At 42.1% G+C, this 27793-nt stretch overlaps 1 protein-coding gene across 1 annotated transcript in view; it reads right to left on the bottom strand.

The window, feature by feature from the left end:
- Positions 1-27793, bottom strand: part of TSPAN5 (tetraspanin 5) — a 118019-nt gene that overhangs the window by 24521 nt on the left and 65705 nt on the right. Inside the window, exon 2 of the mRNA XM_061582901.1 lies at positions 10336-10386. Coding sequence (XP_061438885.1) covers positions 10336-10386 — 51 coding nt within the window. The remainder of the gene's footprint in view (positions 1-10335; positions 10387-27793) is intronic.

The following is a 27793-nucleotide window of genomic DNA, read 5'->3' as shown; positions in this document are numbered from 1 at the left end:
AAGAAGGAGGGAGGTGGAGTTCGGATTAGTATTGAGTAAAACCATATGCTTATGTGCCTTAAGAAGAAATCTTGTTAATCTTGTTAGCTTTGTTATCTTTAATAAATACTTAATTTGGTTTACCAAAAGCCTGATCCTTGGCTGGGGTTTCACAGACCAGAAGGGAGGGTAAGGTAATGACCAAGGCTGAAGGGGAACTGTAACAAATGGTGGCAGCGGTGAAGAGAATAACAATACCAGTATTCAGAGTCTCTGGGAATACTAGTATTGGGACGTTACTGGTGGTTGCCTAGCAGGGGGATCTGTTGAGATCTGTGCTAGAGCGGATAGGTAAACCATAAGAGAGTGCGGTCCGGACTGGTGGAGTCCCTGGTGGTGCCTAGAGACAGGCAGTAACCACGAGCAGGTAGGAACCTGACAGGGAGAGCCAGGGAAGGACGCATCACACGTGGTGGCAGTAGCGGTGGGATACGAACAACAGAGAATCCAGATACGAACCAAAGAGAGTCCCAAAGACACGTGGTGACAAAGGAGACTACGTCACAGGTGTTGGCTGTAGCAGTGAGATACGAATACTAGACAATCCCTAATAGTTGTGTGGCAAACAGAAATAACAAAACAAGATTACTTGTGAGAGTGACTGGCAAAGAGTGTGTGGCAAAGATTGAGTGAACTCAAACACCATGGCTGAATACATAAAAATGAAAAGAGAGGAGCTGGTGGAGAAGTGCATAACATTCAATTTACCTCACGAGGGTAAAGGGGTAGATGAACTGAGGGTAGCACTTATAGGATTTGCAACTGCCCAGCAAAAACAACCTGTCAGGGAAGAGACCCCAGAAGGATATTTAAGCAATCCCGCTTATATAGAGTACTTGAGAGAGAAGTTAAGATGGGAGGCTGAGGAAAAAGACAAGCAGAGGGAGTTGGAAGCTGAGAGATTGAGGAGAGAGGCTGATGAGAAAGAAAAGCAGCGGGTCTTTGAGGCTGAGGAAAAAGATAAACAGCGGGAGTTGGAAGCTGAGAGATTGAGGATGGAAGCTGAGAGATTGAGGATGGAAGGTGCAGAGAAGGAAAAACAGAGGGAGTTGAAAATTGAGAGAATGAGATTGGGGTTTGAGGAGAGGGAGAAGCAACGAGCAGTGGATGCTGAATTACAAGTAGAAAAGTTAAAATTTGATAGACAGAAATTTCACTCTGAGGAGACAAGGAAAGACAGAGATGGAGCAAAAATAAAAATTACTCCAAAGGACTTTGCTGTCTATGAGCCTGGTCAAGATCCTCAAATTTACCTCAGCACCTTTGAAAAAGCAGCTCAGTTGTGGGGGCTACCTGAAGATAAATACATGCAGTATTTATCAAACCTGATTAAAGGGGAATTGGCTGAGGTATACCAATATTTCCCCTCAGACAGGCCCGTCACCTATGCTGAATTCAAAGAAGCAGTGTTTAAAAGATTCAGACTGGGGCCTGATTATTTTAGAAAGCTTTTCAGAAACTGCCAGATACAGACAGGGTGGTCTTTCGTGGAGCTGGGGGCAAAACTGATGGACATATTTGGGAAATGTCTGACAAGTGCAAAAGCTCAGTCTGTGGAGGAGGTGAAAAACCTCATGAGATTGGATCAATTATACCATCAGTTACCACCAGAAATAAGGCTCCTGGTCAAAGACCGTTCCCCTACATCGGTGCAGGAGGCCGCAGAGATGGCGGATCACTTCGCCTCCAACAGAACTGGCTGGGTGGGGAAAACATCAAGAGATTTTAAACCCAGACCATATAATGCTGGCAGAAGGGATGTGGTACCACAGAGAGTGAGTCCTCCATTAAAATCTGAAGGGCACAGGACACCCCAGAGTGGATCTGTGTACCCTAAAAGTGAGGAGAAATCATGCTACAAATGTGGTAGACCGGGGCACCTACGTTTTCAATGTGAGGTTGCCAACCCCATTAGTAATCCTGCTCAGACAAGGACAGTGAAAACAGAGCCCAAGGCTTTAGAAACAGCGAAAAAGGTTCAGTTCTGCCAGATAAACTGGACAGAAGTAACAGACCTTGATTCAAGTCTGAGAGAGGAAGTGAGTGTACAAGGGGCAAATTATTGGGCATTGCTTGATACTGGTACTGCTCAGACATTACTGAGGCCAGATTTAATAAAATCTGAGGTAATATTACCTCAGGAAACTGTGACTATCCAAGGAGTGAGGGGTCAACCAGAAAGTTTGCCTGTGGCCCTGGTGGATATGACTTGGAGAGGCCAAGAGGGCCGATATAAAGTAGGCATTAATGCCCAGCAACAAGAACCAGTAATACTGGGAAGGGATGTAATGGGCGCCCAAGGAAAGATCTATGTAGTGACCAGACAGCAAATTGGCAGAGAAAAAGAAGCCATATTAAGGGGGGCTGAAACAAACAGGGTGGAATCTGTTAACCAGCCTCAGGTCACCATAGCAACCACTAGCAGGCCTGCTGAAGAAGACAAACTGTATCAAGTGGTCTCTGGGGAAGAAGCAGATCAATTCAGGGAAGAGCTGCATAAAGATATAAGTTTGAAGCAGATAAAGAAACAAGCTCTGACCCAACAGATTCCTTTCACTGACAAACTGAGGAATCAAGTTGTGTGTGAGAATGGGATCTTATATAGACTGTGGATGCCTGCTGAGAGAAAGGATGAATGTGAACCAGTGAAGCAATTGATAGTACCTAGCAAATACAGAACCAGATTGCTAGAGGTAGCCCACGATGTCCCATGTGCAGGACATCTGGGAATAAAAAAGACCAAGAGGAGATTGGCTGCACATTATTATTGTCCAAATATCTCCAAGGATGTAAAACAACATTGTCTATCTTGTGGAATATGCCAAAAGGTGGGAAAGAGTGGAGTAAAGACCAAGGCACCCTTAAAGCCCCTTCCTATAATTGGACAACCCTTTTATAGAGTGGGAATAGATTTGGTGGGCCCTTTTTCCAAACCCACAAGGCATGGCAAGAAATATCTAGTGGTGGTGGTGGATTTTGCCACCAGGTACCCAGACGCAGAAGCACTGAGATCTGTAGAAGCCCCTGTAGTGGCAGAGGCTTTATTAAAAATCTTTATGAGGCTGGGTTTCCCTCATGAAGTGCTGACGGATCAAGGCAGTGTATTCATGGGAGAAGTGATGCAATGTATGTGGAAATGTTGTGGTCTAAAACATCTAAAGACCACTACTTACCATCCCGCCACTAATGGGCTAACTGAGAGATTCAATGGAGTTTTGAAGGGCATGATCAGAAGCTATGTTCAAGATCACCCACAAGACTGGGATGAACGGTTGGGATGCTTCTTATTTGCATACAGAGAAGTCCCTCAGGAGTCAACAGGCTTCTCACCCTTTGAACTGATGTTCACTAGAAAAGTGAGGGGACCTTTGGAACTGCTAAAAAATTCATAGGAAGGAACTCTGGGAGAGTACAAAACATCTGTAGTAGATTTTGTATTGGAATTCCGCAATAAATTAACATCAATGATGGAAGTGGTGAAAGACAATTTGAGTCAAGCACAGGAGAAGCAAAGTTACTGGTATGACAGAACAGCCACGGAACGTGTGTATAATGTGGGAGATATGGTTATGGCGTTCATACCCAGGAAACATGACAAATTACAGGCTAACTGGGAAGGACCATATACCATCAGAGAAAGGCTTGACACAGTGACATATGTAATCACCACAGACCAATTAAACAAAAGCAAAGTGGTTCATGTAAATATGTTAAAGCCTTACCATACCAGGGATGCAAAGGTGTTGCAAGTTACCTTATTCCCTGAGGGAAGTGGGCCTGAACTTCCAGATTTGGTACAGGAAAGCAAAGACAAAGGAGGGGTAGATCAAGTGGAATGGTCAGAGGAGGTGAAGGAGGAAGTAAAAGAAGAGATTCTGAGAGTTTTGAAAACCTATAGGAATCTCTTTAGCAACAAACCTGGCCGAACCAGTATAGTTATACATTCCATTGATACTGGAGATCATGCCCCAATCAGATCTGTTCCGTACCGTGTGAATGGGAAAGTTTTGAATGAGATCAAAAAGGAGGTGGAAGAGATGCTGGAATTAGGAGTGATCAGGGAATCCATCAGTCCCTGGGCCTCAAGTATTGTCCTGGTTCCGAAAAAAGATGGAACGACAAGGTTTTGCATTGATTATCGGCTAATCAATAAAATTACGGTCCCAGATGCGTATCCTATGCCTAGGGTAGACGCAATGTTAGAGTTATTGGGGGCAGCAACCATTATCTCTACACTAGATCTCTGTAAAGGATTTTGGCAAATGGAACTAGACGAGCAATCCAGAGCCAAAACTGCCTTCAGTACACCAGATGGGTTATATGAGTTTGTGACCTTACCCATGGGACTAAGGAACTCACCAAGTTCATTTCAGAGGCTAATCAATACTGTGTTGCGAGGCATGTCAGATTTTGCAGTGGCCTATATCGATGACGTGGCCATTTTTAGCAAGTCGGTGCCTGAGCATGTCCAACACCTGACAACAGTATTGGAGGCCTTAAGAAAAGCAGGCCTCACAATAAAAGCTAAGAAATGCCAGTTTGGACTAAAGGAAGTAATCTATTTAGGACATAAGGTGGGGAGTGGGAAAATCACCCCCTTATGGAGCAAGGTGGAGGCAATACAAGTGTGGCCGATCCCCTTAACCAAAAAACAAGTAAGGGCATTTCTGGGTGTGGCTGGATTTTATAGGAAGTTTGTGAGAAATTTTGGGGAAATAGCAACCCCCTTGCATGAATTAACAAAGAAGAAGTGTTCTGAGCGTGTGGTATGGACGGATGAATGTCAGAAGGCTTTTGATCTACTGAAGCAAGCCTTGTGCCAAGGACCCATATTAATAGCACCAGACTATGAGAAACCATTCATCGTGGCTACAGATGCGTGGGACCTGGCGCTGGGAGTCGTCTTGCTACAGGAGAGAGAAGGCACCAGACATCCAGTGGCGTACCTGAGTCGCAAGCTGACGCCGAGGGAGAAAAACTATTCGTCGGTCCAGAAGGAGTGCCTAGCGGTCGTGTGGGGACTGAACAAGTTGCGCCCATACGTGTGGGGACGAAGATTCACAGTGACTACGGATCATCGGGCCTTGTTATGGTTGCAGACTATGAAAAACCGTAACACTATGCTGCAGAGGTGGTCCTGGGCCCTACAGGACTATCAAGTGGACTTCCAGTTCATAAAAGGCAAGGACAATGTACTGGCCGATGGACTTTCCAGGCAAGTGGCTGGGACTGCAGTGACGTGACCAGACAGAGGAACAAAGAAAGACATTTTCCCCATAGAGACTTTTATTTGTTAACGCGACATATAACTCCTGGAACAGGAATAATACTCTGCTGTTGTTTAAGGGGGGGGAAATGTGATGTTCCTATATTAATGTATATATGGTAAGTGTTGTTGTTTTAGAAGATACATAGTAAGTGGAGTGAAAGAGGGGGAGTGAATGGGCAGTAGAATGCGAGATGATTGGCTGAGTGTTTAAAATGGCTGAATGTATAAAAGGAAGAGTGAGAGTGGAATCTGGGGGGGGAGAAGAGAAAGAGTGGATTGCTTGGTGGGGTTTGCGAGAGTTGTTTGCCAGGAGAGCGTGAAGAAGGAGGGAGGTGGAGTTCGGATTAGTATTGAGTAAAACCATATGCTTATGTGCCTTAAGAAGAAATCTTGTTAATCTTGTTAGCTTTGTTATCTTTAATAAATACTTAATTTGGTTTACCAAAGGCCTGATCCTTGGCTGGGGTTTCACAGACCAGAAGGGAGGGTAAGGTAATGACCAAGGCTGAAGGGGAACTGTAACAAATGGTGGCAGCGGTGAAGAGAATAACAATACCAGTATTCAGAGTCTCTGGGAATACTAGTATTGGGACGTTACTGGTGGTTGCCTAGCAGGGGGATCTGTTGAGATCTGTGCTAGAGCGGATAGGTAAACCATAAGAGAGTGCGGTCCGGACTGGTGGAGTCCCTGGTGGTGCCTAGAGACAGGCAGTAACCACGAGTAGGTAGGAACCTGACAGGGAGAGCCAGGGAAGGACGCATCACAGTCCTCCACTCCTCTTGAGGGAAGGAGCCACCAGTCTAAACCTAGTCAGAAAATTACCTGACCATGGTAAGAGAGTAACTAAGAACTCCCTCACAACCAAATCACTATCCTCCACTGCCCTGCCCACAGTGTAACCTGCCACATGAGTAGAGCTGATGAATGACCGAGAACAGTCTCATAAAGGACAGAGGTCTGGCACTGGGAGACCTAGGTTCAAATCCCTGCTCGGGGCTGGCATAAAGATTGGCATAGTTGGGCATCTGCCGAGGGTCAACACTCTATCAGGGATCCAGTGACAAGAGCTCCCTGGACCTGCTGCAATGAGGACGTAGCCTCACTGAGGGAGAGGGACTCTCTAACCCTGGAGCTGACATTGTACCAGCTCATTTATGAATCGCACTGGGTGACCTTGGGCAGTACATTGTCACAATCTCTCCTACCTCTATTGTGCAATTAAAAGCAGAATAACTCCATACATGCTGTCTGAAACTCCTAGGAATTTTACACTGTGTGGTACATACACATCAGTGGCATTAAATAAAAAAGGAAGGAAGGCGAGATCTATGCACAACAAACTTGCTCAGAGACTCTGGAACTAGTTCCACTTTCTATGTGTTTTTTAACTGAATGAGTTGCCATGTCGCCATCATACAGCCAATGTTATTAGCAAGTGTTCTTGTGCCTTGAAATCACAGTGTGAGCGCTATGGCCACTGTCAAAGAACAGTGATAGATGGCAGAATCTTTATAACCACTGTATGCCATTTGTCCACCAAAGGCATCATCTGTTCTGGTACTTATTCTTTTGTGCTCATTTCCAAGTTGGTGAAAGCAAGCTCCCTTTCCCTACAACATTCTGTGTTCTCTAACAGAAATGGCTGTGGTACATCTGGTTAGAAGGCTGTGAGGGCTCCACTTCCAGCTTGGCATGGAGCCCTTGCAAGCTGGCATATCTGCCAGAGCCCTTGCAAGCCATGCCCACTGGGAAGAATGCCCATTCAAAGCAGCAGCAGCAGGAAATAGGTTGCTTATGGGGCCTACAGCAGATCTGCCACTTTGCCTGAGGCTGGAACCCTTCCCAGCAGCAGATCTATTCATGAGTGAGCAACTCATGAGTAAACCTCCTAAGTATTCTGCTGCTGCTCACTGCAGATTCAGACTGCACACTGGCAAAGAGCAGCAGCACAATATAAACTGGACAACGGAGGGATAGCTTGCAGATAGGAGGCAGTGTGCTGGAAACCGCAGGAGGGGAGAGTGCTCTTTGCACTCAGGTCCTGCTTGTAGGTTTCTCATGAGCAACTGGTTTGCCCATGTGAGAACATGCTGAACTATACGGGCCATTGGCCTGATCCAGCAGGCACTTCTTACGTTCTTATGCCCTTCTTCCCCGAAAGGAACAGCATGGTGTTCATATCCTCCTGTTACACAATCAAGACGGAAGGTTGATAGATTGACAAGCAAAAGTCAAGCACATCGCTATCAGTACAGAAAGACATCAAGCTACAATTTTTTATTAACATTTGTGGAACTGCACATCTAGTAAGCATTTTTCTTTTAAAAATGCATTTATTTTGACAGTATGTCTTAACAGACATTAGGCAATCTAATTTATCTAATATCATTAAAGTTTAAGAATAAAATCAATAGGCATAGTATTATGGGGAAACATTAAGGTACAGGTTTCTTTAATAAATATTAAGTCTTCATCTGCTGGAAACTGCTTTATTATTGACTGTTTTCATTTAAAGAGGTAGAAAAGCAAAAAAAAAAACCCACCACCCTCTCCTAGAGCTCTGAGAAAAAGTGAAAATGAAAGAGGCAACGAACTTGAATCACTGGAGAAAGAGACTTGACTGGCCCCTTGTGCCTTCTGGGTTCCTCACCGCCCTGTTTCTCACAGATCCCTTTTCAGGTTCACAATTTAGAATGCTAATTTTTTTTCAGGTTCCCCTTTAGGCCCAACTGACTGGCCGTCAAGCCAGTATTTTTCTAGCTTCCTGACAAGCAAGCTATTCCTCTCCCTAATGGCTGCAAGGAAAGTCACAAGATTACACTTACATACATGATTTTAAGTGGGTAGGTTTTTGTTTCGCTCAACTCTTGTTTTCCCAAGAGAAGCCAGACGTCAAAACTGTTCATGATGGGCTGACTGAAGTTAAGCCCAGCAAAACACAATCCTAAAGGGCTGCTTGTTTTTTTGCATCTAACTTTCCATGTTGATTTTTACAGCATATAACTTAATGCTCAAAACTCTAATGTTGCGCTTCCAGGAAGAGAGAGAAACACGGGTGGGAAACTCTCCCTTTCTAAGCTATTAAAATTAATTGGGTTGTATTTCTACCAGTACGCTCGTCTGCAATTTAGCCTGGAACATAGATGAAAGGTATCTTTGTAAGTGCTGCATAGCATGTCTACATTCACACTCCTAAATAAAGGAGAAACAGGAAAATAAAATGGCAATAAACTTCGGACTTATTTCAGTACGAAGGAAGCTTTAAGAGGTTTTTTTTAACTACTTCAAAATTAAATAGTTACACAGAAAGACTTGAACATGCATCACTACCCTCCCAATTGCCACTCAGTTCTTATGATGCATCTGTCTTAAGGATTCACAGGTTGGGCTTGAATTGAGATCAAGCTTTCTGTTCTGTAGCTTCTTCATAATCATAATGAACAAACAAATACAGAGCAAAAATTAGGAAGATCCAGCATCCTGCTTCCAAAAAAATTTCTGAACTGAGGCAATTCGGACTGCAGGTGCGAATGTGCCCACATAAAATGGAGCTCCCTGCACACACAAATCTAGAGTATCAAGGAGAATGCTAGTGTAGGACCCTTCTTCCCAATATCTAGTGTGCCACCTCAGACTAAAAACCTTAAGAGATTTTATTTTCTCTGTTAATTTTCCTAGGGCTGTAAACCGAATTACAAAAACCCGAATCAATCAACTGAGTTTTAATCAGTAGGGTAAGGTTTCAGTTTTCTACCAAATATCTTAGGAAATGTCTTGAATTGCAATATAAGGCAAACCTAGTAAGATCTAATAAGATAAACAAGCGGGAGAACATTTCATTCTTCCCAGAACACTCTGTACCTGACCTTAAGGTGGCCATTCTGGAACAAAATAACTTCAAAGGAAGAATGCAATGTGAAACAGCTGAATCACAATTCATCATTATGTTTGGTGCCATCACTTGTGGGTTAAATCAAGACAAAGAACTTATCACACTATGTGTATAAATTAGTTTACCAGACTTTTTATGCTGTGTATTATTATTTCTTGTGAATGGTTCTCTGCCCTAATACAGGCATGAAATAATAAATAATGGTATTATTTGTTACATTTATATCCTGCCCTTCCTCCCAAAGGAGCCCAGGGTGGCAAATTATAGCAGCAATTGTCACCAATATGCTACTGTAAAAGGTTAAATACAAGTTAAACAGGCACAGCTCTAGGATCTTTCACCGACTGTAATTTTGCCATTCCACTTTCACACCTTACAATTTTCTCCTTTATATACACCTTCCAACTAAAATTTCATTTCATGCATTGAACAAAGTGGGCTTGAGTCCATGAAAGTGTATGTTAAATTTGTTTAATCTTTAAGGTGTCACAGGACTTTGCCTGTTTTTGCTAATAATATTTGGGCATTTTAGTTGTTTTTATGTTCCCATACGCTTCTAAGACAAATACCTGGTGGAGAAGCAGTGGTAGAAACTGAATTGCCTTCTTTGCCTAATGCTGAATATGTTAGTGAGGCATTTCAGGTAAATGCCAAACCATGGTTTATTGTGATGACTAAACCAGCACTATCTGACCGATCACATTTGCAAGAAGGATTTGAAACTATAGGCAATAGTCAACTAAACTGTTGTGCTAACACTAGCACAATAAGATTTCTCCCATCCCCCCATGCCATCCCCAAATCTGCTCTGAAAGGCTGGAGAAACCCCAAAACAGATTTAGGGAGAGTGTGGGGAGAAGAGAGGGGGAGATCATTCCTTTACGTTGGCAGAATGATCTGCTTAGTGCTACGTTGAATGCAATGCTATGGTTGCAACTAATTGCAGATCATACTTTGGCCATAGCATGACACTGCTGTCTAATCCAATTCAATATCTGTGCCACACAAATACTCCATCTGGCATTGCTGGACAAGATGCAACGCTTCCCTCTAAACAAGGCAACATTTCATTCAACATGAGGGTGGGGGAGATGTAGATTTAACTGGCTCAACTGTTTGTTATACACTACTTACTTTTTCATTCCACGCCCAAAGTCCAATTCCAAGAAAGGCTATGCCCAGGAACTGAAAGAAGAAAACAAATAAGAAACATTTCAAGATGTTGTTTTGAATTATGACTTGATCTCATCAGTTGTCCATATTTGGAGTACAGTACTAAAGGTGTTATAGAATACTGCTTGAATAGTCACACATACTACGTTTCTGCAAGGCTCTAGATTTGAACACCAACCCAGGTATATGAAAGATTTGACTGAAACCAATGTGAGCTACATGAACAGTATTTAGCCCCAAATCAGTTTTGCATAAAAAGTATCCAAGTAGATGAACTATTTGGGGTGGGATTAAAAACCCTGCGCAGCCTTAAAGTTCACCGGGTAGTCTTGAATAAATTACTCTCAGCCTAACCAATTTTACAGGGCTGCTGCAAGGGTGGACAACGGTAAGACTTGTAAAACGAAAATGCTGATGCTGTCAAAGTATACCAGAAATTAAGTAAAGTAAATTCTGTCTTCAATAAGGGAATTTCTTTCATCTGTGTAAACTGGGAGCTTCCACAGCACAAGGACTGAATACTTATGTAAGCAACATGTTTCCGTTTTTTAAGTTTCTTACAAACATTTCCCAATATAAAATCAATGTCACCTTACAATAACTGATTTTGAGTTGCAAGACACTATATATCCCACCTCTCCATCAAGGAGCTCAAGATGGTGCACATTGTTCTTTTCCTTCTCCATTGTATCCTCACAACAACCCTGTGAGGTAGGTTAGGCTGAGAGACAGTGACTCGTCACCCAATGAACGTCATGGCTAAGTGGGGATTCAAACCCTGGTCACCCAGGTCATAGTCCAACATCTTAACCATTACGCCACACTGACTCTCACTGGCTTTTTAGAAAAACCTAAAGACTAAATTTGAGACTAAAGGTACAATCCCAAGTGTGTCTACTCAAAAATAAGTCCATTTGAGATCCATGAAGTTTCCTCCCAGGCAATGATTTGAGTTCCATGAAGTTTCCTCCCAGGCAATACAGAATTGCACCCAAAGTCTGACTGCACTATTGTTTAAAGGATTAGGTAAATTTAGGTAAAGGATTAGGTAAAGGAGAAGTCAGTCAATTGTCATTTATTTACTATTTTATTTTTCCAGTTTTTGAGACCACCATTCATCACATCAACATGATTCTTGGGTGATTTCCAACCATTCATAAAGCACAATAATACATAAAGTATAAACAAGCCAATTAATTAAAAATAAGCCATACAGCAACAACATGGAAAGAATGATTATTAATTTAATCCAAATGCCTGGGAGAACAGGTTTGTGGTTTTTTTCTTGCCAGTGGAAACCCAACAGTGTCTCCACCACCATCCAAATTTTCAAGGGAAGGGCATTTCAAAGTCAGGGGGCCACAAAGAAGGCCCTTTCATACACTGGTGGTCTTGGCCTGCTGTACAGCAATCAAACTATGAAAGGCCCACCTTGTCGACAGCAAGGACAAGACAGATGATATGGGAGAAGGCATTTCAACAAATATTAAAAGACTGATATTAGCAACAATCCCCAAATGAAACCTCTAAATTAGGGGTCACCAATGTGGCGCCCATGGATGCCAGTGTCCACACCAGTAGCTCCTATGGCACATGAAAAGGTCTCAATAAATACCCCCACAAAAATCCATAGTGCATGTTTGCACTTCCTGCCAGTTCCTGTTTCTGCTGGCTCAACAGCCATTTTGCGTTATGCCACACCCAGGGCTGTTGTCTTAAAGTGCTGCTGTGGGCTTCCCAAATGCATCTTGTCTGGCCAGTGCTGGAAAAACCAGTGCTAGATAAGACAGACCTTTGGCCTGATCCAGCAAGGCCACTCTTGTCTCTCCAAAGCTAGTAGGGTTTAGCTGTCTGAAATATTTGTAGAACTATTTTGGCAACCCTGAACTACCTCAGACTCCTTGTACTCATTATGGGGCATGTGGCACTTCATCTCCAAAAGCACTCTTTTCAATTTTAAAAAAATTGTAGCTATCAAGGGTCTAATTTTTCCCTATTGAAATGAATGGGTTAGTGAAACTACCAAATGCTTAAACTAACTGAAGTCTATTCTATCCCCAGCAAAACTTTCAAACTAGGGTAGAGAAATAACTTAGCACATTGTATGGATCATAAATTAATTTTTTATGTAGTCATACTATTAAACACTGGAACAGGGTTTTTCTTTAGTTCGTCATTTTTTCCCTGTACATTTCTTTGTGTGGGAAAAAAAAGTACAAAGTACTGGCAGAGCTTTGCTGGACCTGAGGAATATATACATACCCTAGGGGCTTAATTCTGCTAACAGTTGGCTTTATCTTGACACCAGAGCTGAACATTCTCATAGCACATAATAGCAACACTGAATTCTTATTTCTAGTGCTATTTTGTAATATCTAATAGTGGTAGAGCTCTAATATACTCCAATAGCTTTCTAGATCTAGATCTAATTAAAAAGTATTCTGAAGGAAAAAGCCACACAGAAGACATACAACAAGAACATTACTATCCCTAAAGATATGAAGAGAACAAGGCCCACAGCACGGTGCTGCTTGTAGGCCAAACTGCAACTCAGAACTGAAACAAAACTGCCACAGCCCTGGGCAGACTCAGCAGTTCCTTGTATGGCAAGCCTGGAGCCAATACAACACTAATCCTGGACAAATTGATGTAATAGCCCCTGGAAATTTAGAAAATGTTAAGACAATCTTCTTGAAATTGAAGATTTGGGAGCCAGCAAATTAAGCTCACTTTGATAAGAAACTGAAGACATTCATTGGATTGCACAGGCTATGGTCACGTTTGCCCATTTGCTGGAGCCCCATCCACACGAGAATGCAAGCCATTGTGGGAAAGGGCTGTAGCTCAGTGAGACAGTGCATGCCTAGCATGCAGAAGTTCAATCCCTGGTATCTCCATGTAGGGAAGACCCCTGCCTGAAACCTGGAAAGCTGCTGCCAGTCAATGTCAACAATACTGAGATAGATGGGACAATGGTCTGATGTGGTATAAGGCAGCTTCCTACGTCTCAATGTTATTGTTTTAAATCACTAAACGCCAAGCATCTAAAAGTGAAGCCACAGTTTACTACCATCCTTCAAAGCCCTATTTGCATTGGGAGATTTTTTTCCTGGTTTTCATGATCACAAGATCTCCACTGCACCCAATTCCAAAGTTATGTCACTGTGCAAGCTTGTTTATTATTATGGCAACAATTTGTTTTGCTCAAAAAATGCCTTGTGCTTTTCCTAGGCGTTTATTGTGTTTCTAACAGTATAGCCACATCAGATCAAACATTTTATAAAATCATGCCACTTTGAGGAATTAACCCAATATTGGTAGACAATTTGTGCCCCCCCAAAAAGTGTTCCCTGTTTTCCATGTAGTTCTCCTCAAAGAAATTGGCCCAGGTAGGATCCTGAAAGATTGCCAAATCACAGGGTTATGAACTTTTCCAGGAATCTTGCCAAAGGCTCATGTTTCTGCACTGCACTTAAGCCAAGTCTTCAAACTCTGAGGTAATGTTTAGTATATATTTCATTTTAGTTACTATATCCATTAACAAAATACATTTCCACAAGGCCAACACTGAGTGTATTGTTTCAGAGTTCATCAATGGTCAAAAGGGCATGAAAATTAATATATACAGATGCAGATGTCACGAGTCAGAAAACAGAAGCAGCCTTTTAAACTGAGCAAGTGACACCCTACTTCAGTTCTGCTTTTTTCTAGACCTGCCCATGTTCATCACTTTACTCCACATGTGAACAGGTGAGCAAAATTTTAAAAAGTTGCAGTGAAATACACCTTTTTACACACACCTCTACCTACCTCTCCTCTGGGATACCTCTAGCTACAAGAAGTGTACCTACATAAACAAACACCACTGCCCTCTCCATCACAGAGAACCCAAGAACAAAATCACCACCTCCTTCTCCGCTGTGACTGAGGCTGGTCAGTTTTCACCTTCGCAAACAAGCAGAGACCGGCTGAGGAGGAAAGCAGATTTCACTGCCCCCCCTCCCCAGAGTCAACGTGGTTGAGACTTGGCTTTTTTTCTCCTTTTTGGAGTTTGGATTATTGGATGGGGGATGGCAGAGAGAGAATACTGTAATGCTGTGCTGTGTGTAAAAACAGTAGAAGAACAATATATTCGAGGGAAGAAAACCAGCATCGGGTGAAAGCCACTGATGTTTGGAATGAAGACTACTGTTCCACAAACATGGAGAATATGCGGACCACTGAAAAATCCGGTGCTAAATCCGAATGCAGTGGAATTCTCACCCATCTCTAGTTGATGGCACACATGCACAGTACGCTGTGTGCGCACACGTCTGCCATCAGCCAAGATGGTGGTAGGGGCATCAGCCCCTTGAAGAAGCCTCCACCACCATCTTGGTTGATGGTAGCCCTACGCACAAAGCACGCACAGCTGCACAAGACAGGAGATAGGTAGGTAGAGCGAGACAGCAAACAGGCCAGCAGATTGGAAGCTCCCTCCCTGCGCACAGGGAAGCACTACTCTCCCACCCTAACGAGGGGCCTTTTAGGGGTCCCTCTGGGCCACAGGGGCCCTCAGCCAGGGCCCGACCTGGCTGCCCTTTGGCGCCAGCCCTGCTAGTATTTATACCTATCAACAGTAAAATCAGTTATTCCCTCAGATGTCAACATAACAACTCAGTGCAGCATGGACATAGACAATGCTTCCAATATTGGAAGAACTGGAATGACTTGATGAGCAGGTACATAAACCTCAAACACAAGCAGGATATTCTGTGACTAAGGTATGAAGCAAGTCTGGGGAGGAAATCTCAGGTGCAGAGGCTGAATATGGTCCTCCAGGCCTCTCTATGTGGCCCTTGGAACGCTCCCAAGGCCACATACCACATTGGTGCTGCTTTGCACTCTGAGTGTGTTTGCCTGACTGCAGTGTTTACCTGATTAGTGAGATTGGTGCTTCACTAATAATCTATTGTCCCAGGCTATGGTCTGAAGGCACATGAGCCCAGCACCCTACTGAAGGTAAGCAGGGTCAGGTCTGGTCAGTGCCTGGATGGGAGTCTGCCTGGGAACTATATGTGAGCCGCCTTGGGTTTCTATCATGAAAAGAAAGGCGGGGTATAAATGTAATAAATAAATCATAAATAATCTGCTTTGCACTCTGTTTGCCTGGATGGAAGATCAGAGGATGTGAATGTGTGTAGAAACTAATGTACAACGGTGAAATTTCCATTTATTGCTCCACCCACTTTTGCCTCTAGCTGCTGCCATGACTAGCATGTGGCCCTCATGAGGTTGCCCAGATTGAAAAACAGCCCTTGGGCTGAAGAAGGTTCCCTACCCGTGAAGTAAATGATAGCCAGGAGAGTAGTAGGCTTAACTTCAAGAACCTTGGCACCTACCATTTGGCAGCTGACTTGATTATTTAACAAGATAATCTAGTAAAGAATGTAACTGCAGGTCAAATATTAACATGGGCAGAAGTCAGCTGTTAATATAGGTAAAGAGCAATATCCTATAATCAGTGATTAAACACCTATAAAACCTTAACATCCTCCAAAATGGGATGCGATGCAAACCCGGATGAGGGGTGAATGATAGTTTGGTTTCTAAAGGACTGCATTTAAAGTATATGGCACTGGGGACAGTGCCAACTAAAAAACTGCATTAAAAAGAGTCAAGAAATTGTTTAGCTTAGCTGTAATTACTACAGATTTTTAAGTTTACACATGTTGCCTCGTTAAAGTTTTGTTAAAACCTTGTGGTTCAGCAGACTGCTCAAAATACATGCAGATGTAAGTTGCAAGAAATACACAAGAAATACAGCAAGAAATACACAAGATTGTAATTAAGAAAAAAAAGTTCTTTTCTTCTGTGCCTCAATTAAAAAATGGGAGCTGGAACTAAAAGCTTGTCCAAATCAAAATTTGTTGAACAGATCCAAATCCTATCAGCAAAATGTCTGAAGACATTTCATCAATACCTCATGTGAGCTTGACATGTTATTAAACCCCAAAAAGATCAACAACTGCCAATATTCTTTTTAAAATAAGTTGAAAGACATTTCAGAAAATATGGAAAATGCTTTAAATGCAATGAATACAAAAGGCATATGGAAATACTGACACAGAAAGTCAACTGCTTTAAACTTAACATTTCAGAAGCCACACTTTCTACACATTTTGGATTTTTCTGTCTGCCTTCGTTTCAGTAAGTTTTTATCCAAAGTAAAAAAGATAGACCGTTTTTAAAAAAATCAAAAGAGAAACAGTTCTATTTTGATGTAGGTTCTGTGTAGAAGTCCTTCCTTTATTTTATTTTTCTATCTACATTTTACTAGAATTTTTAAAAACTGCACTATAAATCATACCACATTAAGTGGTATATATGAGTCAATTATCGTTAAAATCACCAAAGGAGCTGGGAGACCAGAGTTGAAATCCTCACTCAGCCATGAAACTCTCAGCCTAACCTACCTCACAGGATTGTTGTGGGGATGAAATGAGTGGGGGAGAACTATGTGTGTCTATGGAGAACTATGGAGAAAAGGTGGGCTATAACTGGACTTAATAATAAATTATATGTGAGCATATATTCAAGATTTCAAAGATGAAACACAGGTGACATCTATCTTCTAAAACTAAAAAATCACAGGGAAATAAGGTTAGCACTGAAGTATATAGCTGAATCTATATGGTTCTAGTCTCCTCTAAAAGTTGTATCCTGCCCTTCCATAATGTACTCAGGGTAGCTTACAAGTCAGCCACTACCACCATCTATGTACTTACTTAGGCAATTTATACATCACTTAATTACAATTGTCTCTAAGTGGTGTACAAGTAACACAATACAATAAAGATCAGTTATAAAATCAGAATTCAGTTAAAATAGCTGCTGAAATTTTTTAAAAAATCAGTAGGCACCAGAAGTTCAAGTAGGACGGGACCTGTCCAACCTAAAGTGGAATGGAATTGGCCCCACAATACCAAAAGCACAGCTCCTGGTGGATACATGCTATGCACCCTAACTATGGAGGACCACTAACAGTGACTCACACAAAGACCTCAGTGATTGGTCAGGGATATAAGGAGTCAGGCAGTTTTTAAGGTCCAAAAGGAAAGGCAATGAAAACTATGGTAGAATGTGCCACCAGTCCCCAAAGAAGGGAAGAAAGAGGTCTTTACTTCACACCAAAAAGATATGGGATTCTACATTAATATATTTTTTTCCAAATACAAAAACCACACGAGATGATCAGAGGATACACTGACCTTGCATGCCAGTATAATCCCCTATTTTATTTTCTTACTTATTTTTTTATAGCGCAGCTTTCTTTTTGTCTTTTAAAGGTTTTTATTTACATACAACAAGAAGAAGAAATTGTTATATGCCTTCAAGTCGCTTACGACTTATGGCGACCCTATGAATCAGTGACCTCCAATAGCATCTGTCATGAAACATCCTGTTCAGATCTTGTAATACAGAACGTCAAAATAAGTAACGATACAGAATTAATAAAGATAAAATATCTGTAGCTCTTAGGTGTGTTGCCATGATATATAGTTCTTCTGTTCTTAAACAATCTTAGTTACAGCATTAATAACTCGATCATATCGAGATTCAGCAGGCACCTTGTACATCTGCTAAAAACTTTTCAGTTACCAAGTTTATACAGGCAACTAAAAACTATATTTCTGTAATAGTCAATGGTCTCCAATTTTAATTTTTTACATGGCTTTACATCATATAAACCTATCATTGTAAACCACTGTGTTTTTTTAATGAAGAACAGTATACAATATTTTTTTGTAAAAAACAAAATCTGTTCTTTCTTTACCGGGTATCCTGTGGAGAAAACAGATCGAATGGCAAAGTTGGCATTTATATTACAGGGATGGTCATCAACAGAAATATTTCCCAAAATGCTTTTCATGAATTCCATATTTTCAAAGCTGAAGATAGGGGATACTGCATTATTATTGTTATTTTTATTTATTACCTGCCCTTCATCCTGAGGTCCCAGGGAGGGTTACAACAATTTAAAACACACCCTTTAAAAACAGTTTAAAAGCAACGTACAGTTACAAAATCTGGTCAATTTGTTTTGCGTATGAAATACAAGTTTGCCATGTTGCATAAAAATCACTTGGTCTGCCTATGCCTCTCATTATCCCACCTTTCTTCTGTCTTGGAACCTAAAGCGGCATGTGTGTGGTTTCTAGGCCATCACCCATCAAACCAAACCTGCTTAGCTTCGTGTGTCTTCAGACTATACTCTTCTTTGGGGGCACATTTGATCATCCCCACCAGACCTTCTTTATAAGTGCAGCATACGACCCAACCTCTCGGAGAAGCAGCTCCCCCACAGTAATAGTAATATACAAAGCAGTTTTCTGCAAGTATGAAAACATCAGTTACAGTGTGTTAACAAATCTGCATCTAGCATAAGTCGTTCAAGAGAAACATCTGACATTGCTCAATGGGAATACAAGGACTTGGAAGGCATAATAAAGGAGACTGGCATACAGGACCCTGGAGATCTGTGAACACTGGGAGTACACAAATTCCATTTCGAGAGTCGATTCTGTAAGTTATCGGCCCATGCTCAGTATGAGGATATGCCCATCATTTTTCACAGTAAGAGTTCTTTTAGCAACAGAAACTGTCCTTAAGATTATGAAAAATGATTTTTCAAAGGTCACCATACCTTACTGTTAATTTGCCATTCGAACTTTTCTTATAAGGAAGCATTTCAACATCTTAAAACACATCCTCAGAAGAAAAAAAGTAAAATGGATCTTGCTTTTGTTTGTGCTCTACATAGAGGCCTTGTTTGGATGCAACACTAAACCATGGTTCAGTATTACACAAATTTGAGAGACAGCAAGTCTTAGGCTTCCACCCCCACGCTCCAGCACAGCCATGAGGAGTTTGGAAGCTTTGACTTCCATTCTGGATTAACTTCCAGCATCATGACCTGAACCCAGATAAACTGCTATCGATCTTAACTATTGTTTGTTGAAAGAACTCAAAAATCATAGTTTAAGAAGCTAGTGTTTTTTCAAGCTGCAATTCACCAATGCAACACAAATCTAAGCCAGAAGCAGAAGCATCCAATCTCCTTGCAGCTATGCAGGAGAAGGAGAGACAGGGGAGCACGCAAGCCAGATGCTTAGTCTGCCTCATTTCTCTAAACACATCTGAGCAAAGCCAAAGAGGGTGACACACCCATTGCTGTATATTTGATCTCATTTTGTAAATACATTTTCTCTCTTTTTTTGAAAATTTAATTAAAAATATTTCTATCCTTCTGCCCGATAACAGGCCTTCAAAGCAGCAGACCATAAGTGAACACCCATGCATAAGGCTTATTATTGTTGTTTTAAAAAGGCACTGGACTTTACGAGAGCTCTGGGGGGAATGATATGATGTTACGGGTGTTTCAGCAGGGTACACACCTAACCGTTAAAATTTATTATTTCATGCATCTGACAAAGTGGGCTCTAGCCCATGAAAATGAATGCCACAAGGTATATCTGTCAGTATGATGTCAGAAGATTCTGTTGTTCCTCTTGTGTCCTTCCCATCCTTACCATGAGACAACCCAACATTTATTTTCAAGATGGTTAATCACCGAGAGCTACCATGGGAAAGCAAGCTGTTTCTGGCATCTGTTGAATTCGTAATAGGTGCATGCAATATTACTTTGGAAATATTTGGCTAGCCTGCAATCCGATTCTTTATCCTTGAACTGCTTCCAGTAGGAACGTTTCATTCTAAATATTAGTGAACTAGGATGCAGCCAGTGATTAAAGTTGCCACTTGACTAAATTGGTATCACAAAAAGCATTCTTCTAGAGGAGCAATTTCCAGATGCTAAGTCGATTCCCAGATGTCATTTTAGACACTGTATTGTAGCTCAAGTATGCAAATCCACTTTAATAGCAATTATCCCTGCATTGCTTGATAGACCTTTTCAGTCCCACAGGGTTGTTAAACTACGCAATTCACTCCAGCTCTACTTTTCCTAACATAAAAAAGGCACAGCTGTCTTCATTACAGTCACCTAAAGAAAAAAGCCACCATTGCAAAGACTATCAGGTGAATCATGTTTCACCTTTGCTTGATGCACTTAAATGGAAAGTTGAAATCAGGGTGGTTGTACGCAATCCCGCTTTCAATACTGTTTGTGCCTGCAAAAGTTTTAAGGCAGACATAAAGGCAGATTTTAAAAATATAAAACTCAAAAGGAGGCCATTCCTTCCGATTCAAAAACTAACCCTACAACAGTTTGCAGTGTTATATTTCCTGCAGAGCTAACGTACAGTGATGACTGTTGAACTTAACCTTGGGCTGTTTCCTATATGAGTTCTTGGCCCCTCTCACACTGGTTATATGAAGTGCAATGAATGCAGAAGTACTGCTGGGGGGGCAGGGGGGCGGATCTGCTAATATCTACTTTGTATGTGTAGACTATGCTGTTTCAGCTGTACAAGCAATGGCATCCACACACCTAAACATCGGAAATAGAGAATATTTTAAAGTTGTATGAAAAGCCTTCCTAAATAAAAGATGTATTTGCTCATACTGTAAATTCAAATAAAAACTGGGCCATGAAAGTTAAGTGGGCCAAAAGTTTTTTAAAAACCATGCTCTTGCTTTATAATAATATTGTAATTTAAAGTGTTTTAAGTGATTTTAAAAAAAAATCAGTAAAAAGTTTGACCACACCCTGACACTGCTCCATCTTTTCAACTTCCTAAATTTAAAAAATGATTAGGGATATTGAGTCAGGAAGCAAAGCTGAATGGACTAGTTGAATATTTCCCGCTTTCAATACTGTTGGCGCCTGCAAAAGTTTCAGGGTACAGTAGGGCCCCGCTTCTCGGTGCCCGCTTTTTGGCGTTCTGCTAATATGGCGCCAGCGGGGCGGTCAGCTGGAGGGGGGCTGGAGCTCCCTGCACTCCAGCTGATCGCGCCTGAGGGGGAGATCAGCTGTAGTGCGCTACAGCTGATCTTCTCCTCTCCTGGCGTGATCAGACTCCTGCAGTCCAGCTGATCGCGCCCAAGGAGGGGAAGATCTGTTCTCCTACTCTGGTGTGATCAGCGGGTTAGGTTCCATACCCCTGCGCTACAGCTGATCTGCTTTTTGGCGGTTTTTGCTTTCCGGCGGGGGTCTGGAACCTAACCTGCCGTATGAGTGGAGCCCTACTGTAAATACTTCGTATCCAATCAATGCACCTCCCATAGCTTCCTGCTGAAAACCTTTTAACTTTTTATACCACAATGTTCCGGGGTTGGGGTTTTTCATCCCACTTTCATTGCGTTATAGCTCACGAATGACCTTCCAGATCATCATGCAATCATGCAGTGTGGCCAAGGCTTGGGGAATCTGGGAGGTGTATGCTGACCCAGACAAGAACTTCAGACTTTAAAAAACCCACCAAATACTTTATTATTACACAAACCCCTCACAAATATTGGAGCCTCATAAAAGGAACCAGGTCTTGAATAAAGTCCTGTTGCTTGGCCCTGTGGTTTAGTCTCTCTGCTCCTGCAGGCCCTACTTGTTGCTCTCTTCCCGAGCACGTGAGTAATAGGCTGCCGGATCCCCTGCTCCTCATAACCACACAGACACTATCTTCCTTCCAAGATTTTCCCTCTCCAGTCTCCTCCTCGCAGAGAAGATCCAACTCTCCCTTTTTTGCAACTGCCCTTTCTCCCCTTTTCCTTTCCCCCCAATATTCTGTTCCTCATGGCAACAGTTGATATGTGGGTGACAGCAGTAATATTGGGGAAGCATCACAGAGTGAGGCGTGGACGGTCCAGTAAAAATCTGCCGCTAATGCACTATTATTGCATCAAGGACACACCCACAAACAAACCACCAAGAGACCCTTGATCTGATTTAAAAAAATCTACCAAAGACAGCCAGGGTATTTTAGTGAAAATTAGCCCACTCTTAATTTGAACCTTGAACCTGAAGATCAGAAACATGTTGGCCCATTAAGAAGAATAACAAAGGAAAGCCTCCTCTTGATCTTGCCTTTGCATTCATTGGGGAAAGGGCAGAAACAATTCACTTGGTCATTAACTTTTACTTGTGAATATATGTGCACAAGCACCAGGGCCGGTGCCAAAGGGCCCCTCGTTTGGGTGGGTGAGTGGTGCTCCCCTTCCACGATCCACGGCAGGGTCCCTGCCGTGGATCACAGGGAGGGAGCTTCCAGGCCGCCCACCCGTTTGCTCACTGCACCTACCTCTCTCCTGTCTAAGAGAAAGTCCTGTCTGAAATCCTGGAGAGCTGCTGCCAGTCAGTGTAGACAATACTGAGCTAGATGGACCAATGGTCTGATTCGGTATAACGCAGCTTCTTAAGAACAGCTTGAGGTTTGTAGGGCTGCAGACAACATGAAGGCAACATAATGGAGCAAAGGGTGAGGGAAAGCACATAATGAAATAAGCCTAACCAGGATGGTGGTAAGCTGGCCACTGCAGCAGCCTAGCTCTGGCTCTAGAACTGAGAAAAAGCAGGAACCAAGTGATGAGCTGGGTCAACAGGACTCTTGTGGGTAGGGAGAAAACATACTGCTGCTTGAGGAATGCCATATGATAAAGTATTAACCATACTCCAGCTGTCTAGGTGAAAGTCAGGAGGCAAAGATTTGTGATTCATGTGACATTTTTATTTCTGCTTGCTGAGCAACTTTGCAGGTGCTCAAAATGTTACAATGAAGGGAAGGGCTGTGCTGCACATAATCTAGGGATGGGCAAATCTACTAATTTCAGTTTCTCTCAATTTCTCTTTGTTCCAATCTTAAATTCAGTCCTTCTCATTTCCACATCAGTTTGCTTTTTTTTTTTTTAAAAAGTGATATATGAACATTTATTAGCATTTTCTCCTAATATATGCACGTTTGTATGCAATTCTGCATAAGACACCCACTAATTTCCCCTATAATCATGCACTTCTGGATGTACTGTCACTAATATGAGCATTGTTGTGAACACTTTACCCCGGTGTATGCACTTTTGTGCACGTTACTTGGCAGAAGAACTGCATGGCAAAATTGGGAAAACGGCCGTGTTTCTGTTCTCGTACTGTTTCAGAAAGTGTGAATTAGGGAGGTTCGCCTTTAAATGCAAACTGAATTGAACGTCTCTCCCATCCCCAACACAATCTATTGTGGCTAAAAAGACCCCTGGGGGGAGAGGAAGTCACAAGAAGGCTAGACTGCTATGAAGGTGGCCACCACTGCTTTACAAACCATCAATTGCCCTAGAAGTGATCAGCAAGCTCCTAGGCCCGGCCTCACCATTGACCGGACTAGCACAGGGCATCCAGGACTGCAAGATGCTGTACCCAGGTTAAGCAACTATACTAATAAAACTGAGCTGTACCTTGTACTGTAGTCTGAGCTGAGTCTGCCTGCCCCACTATCTTACTCCATATTATTCGGCCATTTTGGGAGGCCTAAAGGTTACATTTCAGAAACCAGATAAATTGGAGCCTTTGGCTGTACCATCCCCATGGGCCAAGACCCAGAGCTTCTAAACATGCGGAAGCAAATTCTGCATCTTCAAAACAGAAGAGGGGAAATCCACAAGTGAAACAGAAACTCTTGGATTTGTTTGATTCAATTAAGGAATTTTGACCCTGGAATCAATGGGCTCCTGCTGGGAGGAAGGGCGGGATATAAATCAAATAATAAATAAATAAAAATGTGTGACAATTGCCATGAAGCTGATTTCGCCTGAAGATTAGGAGATGCTTCCTAACACTATGAACTGTTCCAACAGTGGAAGAGGCTGCCTTCTGAGTTGGTGGGTTCTCCACTGGAGGTATTTAAGCAGATGCTAGAAGACCACCTGTCAGGGATGTTGTAAATGTTGCATCCTGCAATACAGATCCTGCATTGAGCAAGGGCATGGACAAGATGACCTCCACGGTCCCAACTCTATTACCCTATAATAGCCCTCTCCTCACACAAAAAGCTCCCAAAGCCCCTTGTCTGAGATCAATAAGAGAAACAGCCCCTACATATATATAGTAATAACATGACACAAAAGGAAAAAAGAGATGAGGAGGGAAGAGGAAAACAAGCAAACTCAGACACCAGTTTTTAAATATTACAAAGTTCTTATACTGGCCAGCTTGAATGGAAGCAACTGAGGGAGCTGGCCTCCCAGCCAGGCTGATGGAGCTTTCATGCTTCCCATCTCTCACACTCCCTGGATCTCAAACATGCCAAGAGGGACGCATGAATACTGGTGTCCCTAAATGAGCACTGGAGAGAATGGATCTACTTGTGGAGAAGACCTGTGAATTAGCTGCTTCTCACATTACATTGTTTCCACATGTACAAACAGAAGCAAATCTTGCAGTGGCACAATCATGCAGAAATCTAGCATGTAAATTGGCCTGTAGCTGAGACTATCGATGTAAATGGTCCGATCTCTCATTTCTAAGGGTCAAAAAATGTATGATAATGCACAGCATGAGGCTCTGTCCCTTTCTTCTTACACAACAACCGTAAGAGAGGCCCAACTGTTATTGGGATCACAGCATGCCGGGATCCGAAGGTTCATTCGTTCTCTCCCTAGCCACACTCCCACCAATGTGCCCCGCCCTCACAGCTACAAGGTATAGAAGGAAAGTTCCCATTAGTGTCTCCAGCCACCCAATTTGTTGTTGTTGTTATGTGCCTCCAAGTCAACCACGACTTATGGCAACCCTATGAATCAGTGACCTCCAAGAGCATCTGTCATGAACCACCCTGTTCAGATCTTGTAAGTTCAGGCCTGTGGCTTCCTTTATGGAATCAAGCCATCTCTTGTTTGGCCTTCCTCTTTTTCTACTCCCTTCTGTTTTTCCCAGCATTATTATCTTTTCTAATGAATCATGTCTTCTCATGATGTGTCCAAAGTATGATAACCTCAGTTTCATCATTTTAGCTTCTAGTGACAATTCTGGTTTAATTTGTTCTGACACCCAATTATTGGTCTTTTTCACAGTCCATGGTATCCGCAAAGCTCTCGTCCAACACCACATTTCAAATGAGTTTATTTTTCACTTATCTGCTTTTTTCACTGTCCAGCTTTCACATCCATACATACAGACTGGGGATACTATGGTCTGAATGATCCTGACTTTAGTGTTCAGTGATACATCTTTGCATTTGAGGACCTCTTCTAGTTCTCTCACAGCTGCCCTCCCCAGTCCTAGCCTTCTTCTGATTTCTTGACTATTGTCTCCATTTTGGTTAAGCCACCCAATTAAAACCAGTCATATTCTTAAAAATGCAAGTACTTTCAAATACTGTAGGGAATGTAAACATACCTCTTCTAAGAAGGTGATTGCTATACATGTATATCTAAAAACAAAAAAATGGGTTGAGTTCAACTTTGCGTGAGTGGTATTTGTGCTCACAACATAGGACTTTCTCTTGCTCTCCCTGCACATCCCCCATATCTGCTCTGGAGAATCCTCCAGCTCTCTAGAGCAGATTTTGAGGGCGCACAGAGGGATGCAGGCAAGAGGAAAAGGAACTTTCACTGCACAATATGGAAGTCTATTGTGCAAGTAGAACAGCAGCATTGGATAAAACCCTAGGATTCTTGCCTAAGAAATAATATTTTTATCTACACACAAATATGTCAACAGATTAACCAACTAAAACTCATATGATTAATCAATTAACATTTCATTAAATGTTGCAGCCCTATTTCATTTCAAAAGTCTTCACCTGATACTGAGTATTTTTAAGGACGGCTTACACCTATTTAAACCTGTCCATATTTTAAGGTCACCTTCAGAGGCCCTACTTTAAGATCAATTAGACTGATGGGGCCCAGAGATGCGGCCTTTTCAGTGGTGGCTCCTATCCTATAGCATTTTCATCTAAGAGAGCTACAGCAGGCTCCTTCAGTTCTAGTTTTTATTTTAAAAGTCAGCTGTTTTCCTTGGCTTTTAACTGAAAGGTTTTATTGCATAGACCGCTACTGGGAGGTTTATTGGTGTTTATTGAATGTCATTGTATCAGACATATTTAAACTGGTGGTTTTCTTGTGATCTGAATTATATGTTTTAATGTTAGCTTTTAATGTAACTTTAGATTTGTTATTAATGCAAGCCACCTTGGGAAGGTTAAAGTCTTGAAAGGAGATTTAGAAATATCTGAAATAAATAAAATTAAGTAAAAACACTGTATTTTTTCCATCCATGAATAAGCACTAGCAGCTAATCCTTTCTGCTGGCACACACTGGTCAGAAAAAGCATTAGGAAATCTCTTTGAGTTACAAGGATATGAGAGCTGTGGGAAGTGCAGATGCCTTGATGAAAGAGAAGTTACAAAAAGCAACCAGGCCCCAGCCTCACTGAAAACCGTCTGCTGCACGGCTGCATGCTAGAAGCTGGCCACCCTTCATCCTCTCCCTCCTACGGAATCGAGAAAGCATTCTGGTGCTATACAGATGGCTTACAGGAGAGGACACAAACGCCAGCTAGCACCAAAAAAAGTTTTATTCTTTTCTATCACCACTGAGAGCTTTGGCTTTACAGATAAAACACAAAAGTGTGAGAGAGTAGAGTCTAGGAATATTCTACTTTAGAAATCAAGACTGGGAAAATCTACCAATACATATACACATGTTAAAATTAAAAAAACCACCAGCATCTAACTTTTAGCTGTCAAACCTGCACACAATGAAAAGGGTGTTTTTTTTAAAAAAAAAAATCCTAGTTCTTTGCACCCATTGCAAATTTGTAAGCACCAAGATAAACACGTATTTTAAATCTTTGTGGGGCTGTTAACAGTTTCTGTAACATTAAGTATTTTTGTAAGTATACCACTTTGCCTCAGATGCATGCATGGTTTGGGACGCAGTAAATGTAGAAAATGAACTCAGATTTCCAAGAGCCTCATTCTACCACAGCCTTACCCAACCTGGTGCCCATCGCCTCTGACCTTTGGTCATGCTGGCTGGAACTGATGGGAGTTGTAACTCCAACAAAAAATATCTGGAGAATAGCATATCGGCTACCCCAATTTAGAATGCCTAAACTGGGCCAGAATCTCCCTGGGGAAAAACACACTGCATTTCCCCAAGCTATTTAGGATCAGTAGGGTGGAGGGTACAGCCTCCTCCAGGTGGGAATTCCATAAGCTTGGCACTGCCAAAATGACCCCATCCCAGTTAACTCTGCCATAACCCTGACTGCGGAGTGATGCAGAACAGGGCCTCTAAAGCATCTTAAAAGTATGGGCAGGTTCATATAAGAGTAAGGCAACCCTTTAAATTAAGCTATTATTTTTTCCTCCTGCAAACTCTTCCCCTTATGTAACTCTGTGGAGTTACCTATGCTGATGCTCAAGCACCATAACTTTTAAAAAGTTAAGGACCACACTTTAGCCTGGTACACAAATCTGAACCTTACAT

The sequence above is a fragment of the Rhineura floridana genome, chromosome 9, assembly GCF_030035675.1.
Source record: "Rhineura floridana isolate rRhiFlo1 chromosome 9, rRhiFlo1.hap2, whole genome shotgun sequence".
Taxonomy (NCBI): Eukaryota; Metazoa; Chordata; class Lepidosauria; order Squamata; family Rhineuridae; genus Rhineura; species Rhineura floridana.
The sequence above is the reverse complement of the archived record's forward strand: the minus strand, read 5'-3'. Positions and strand labels throughout refer to the sequence as shown.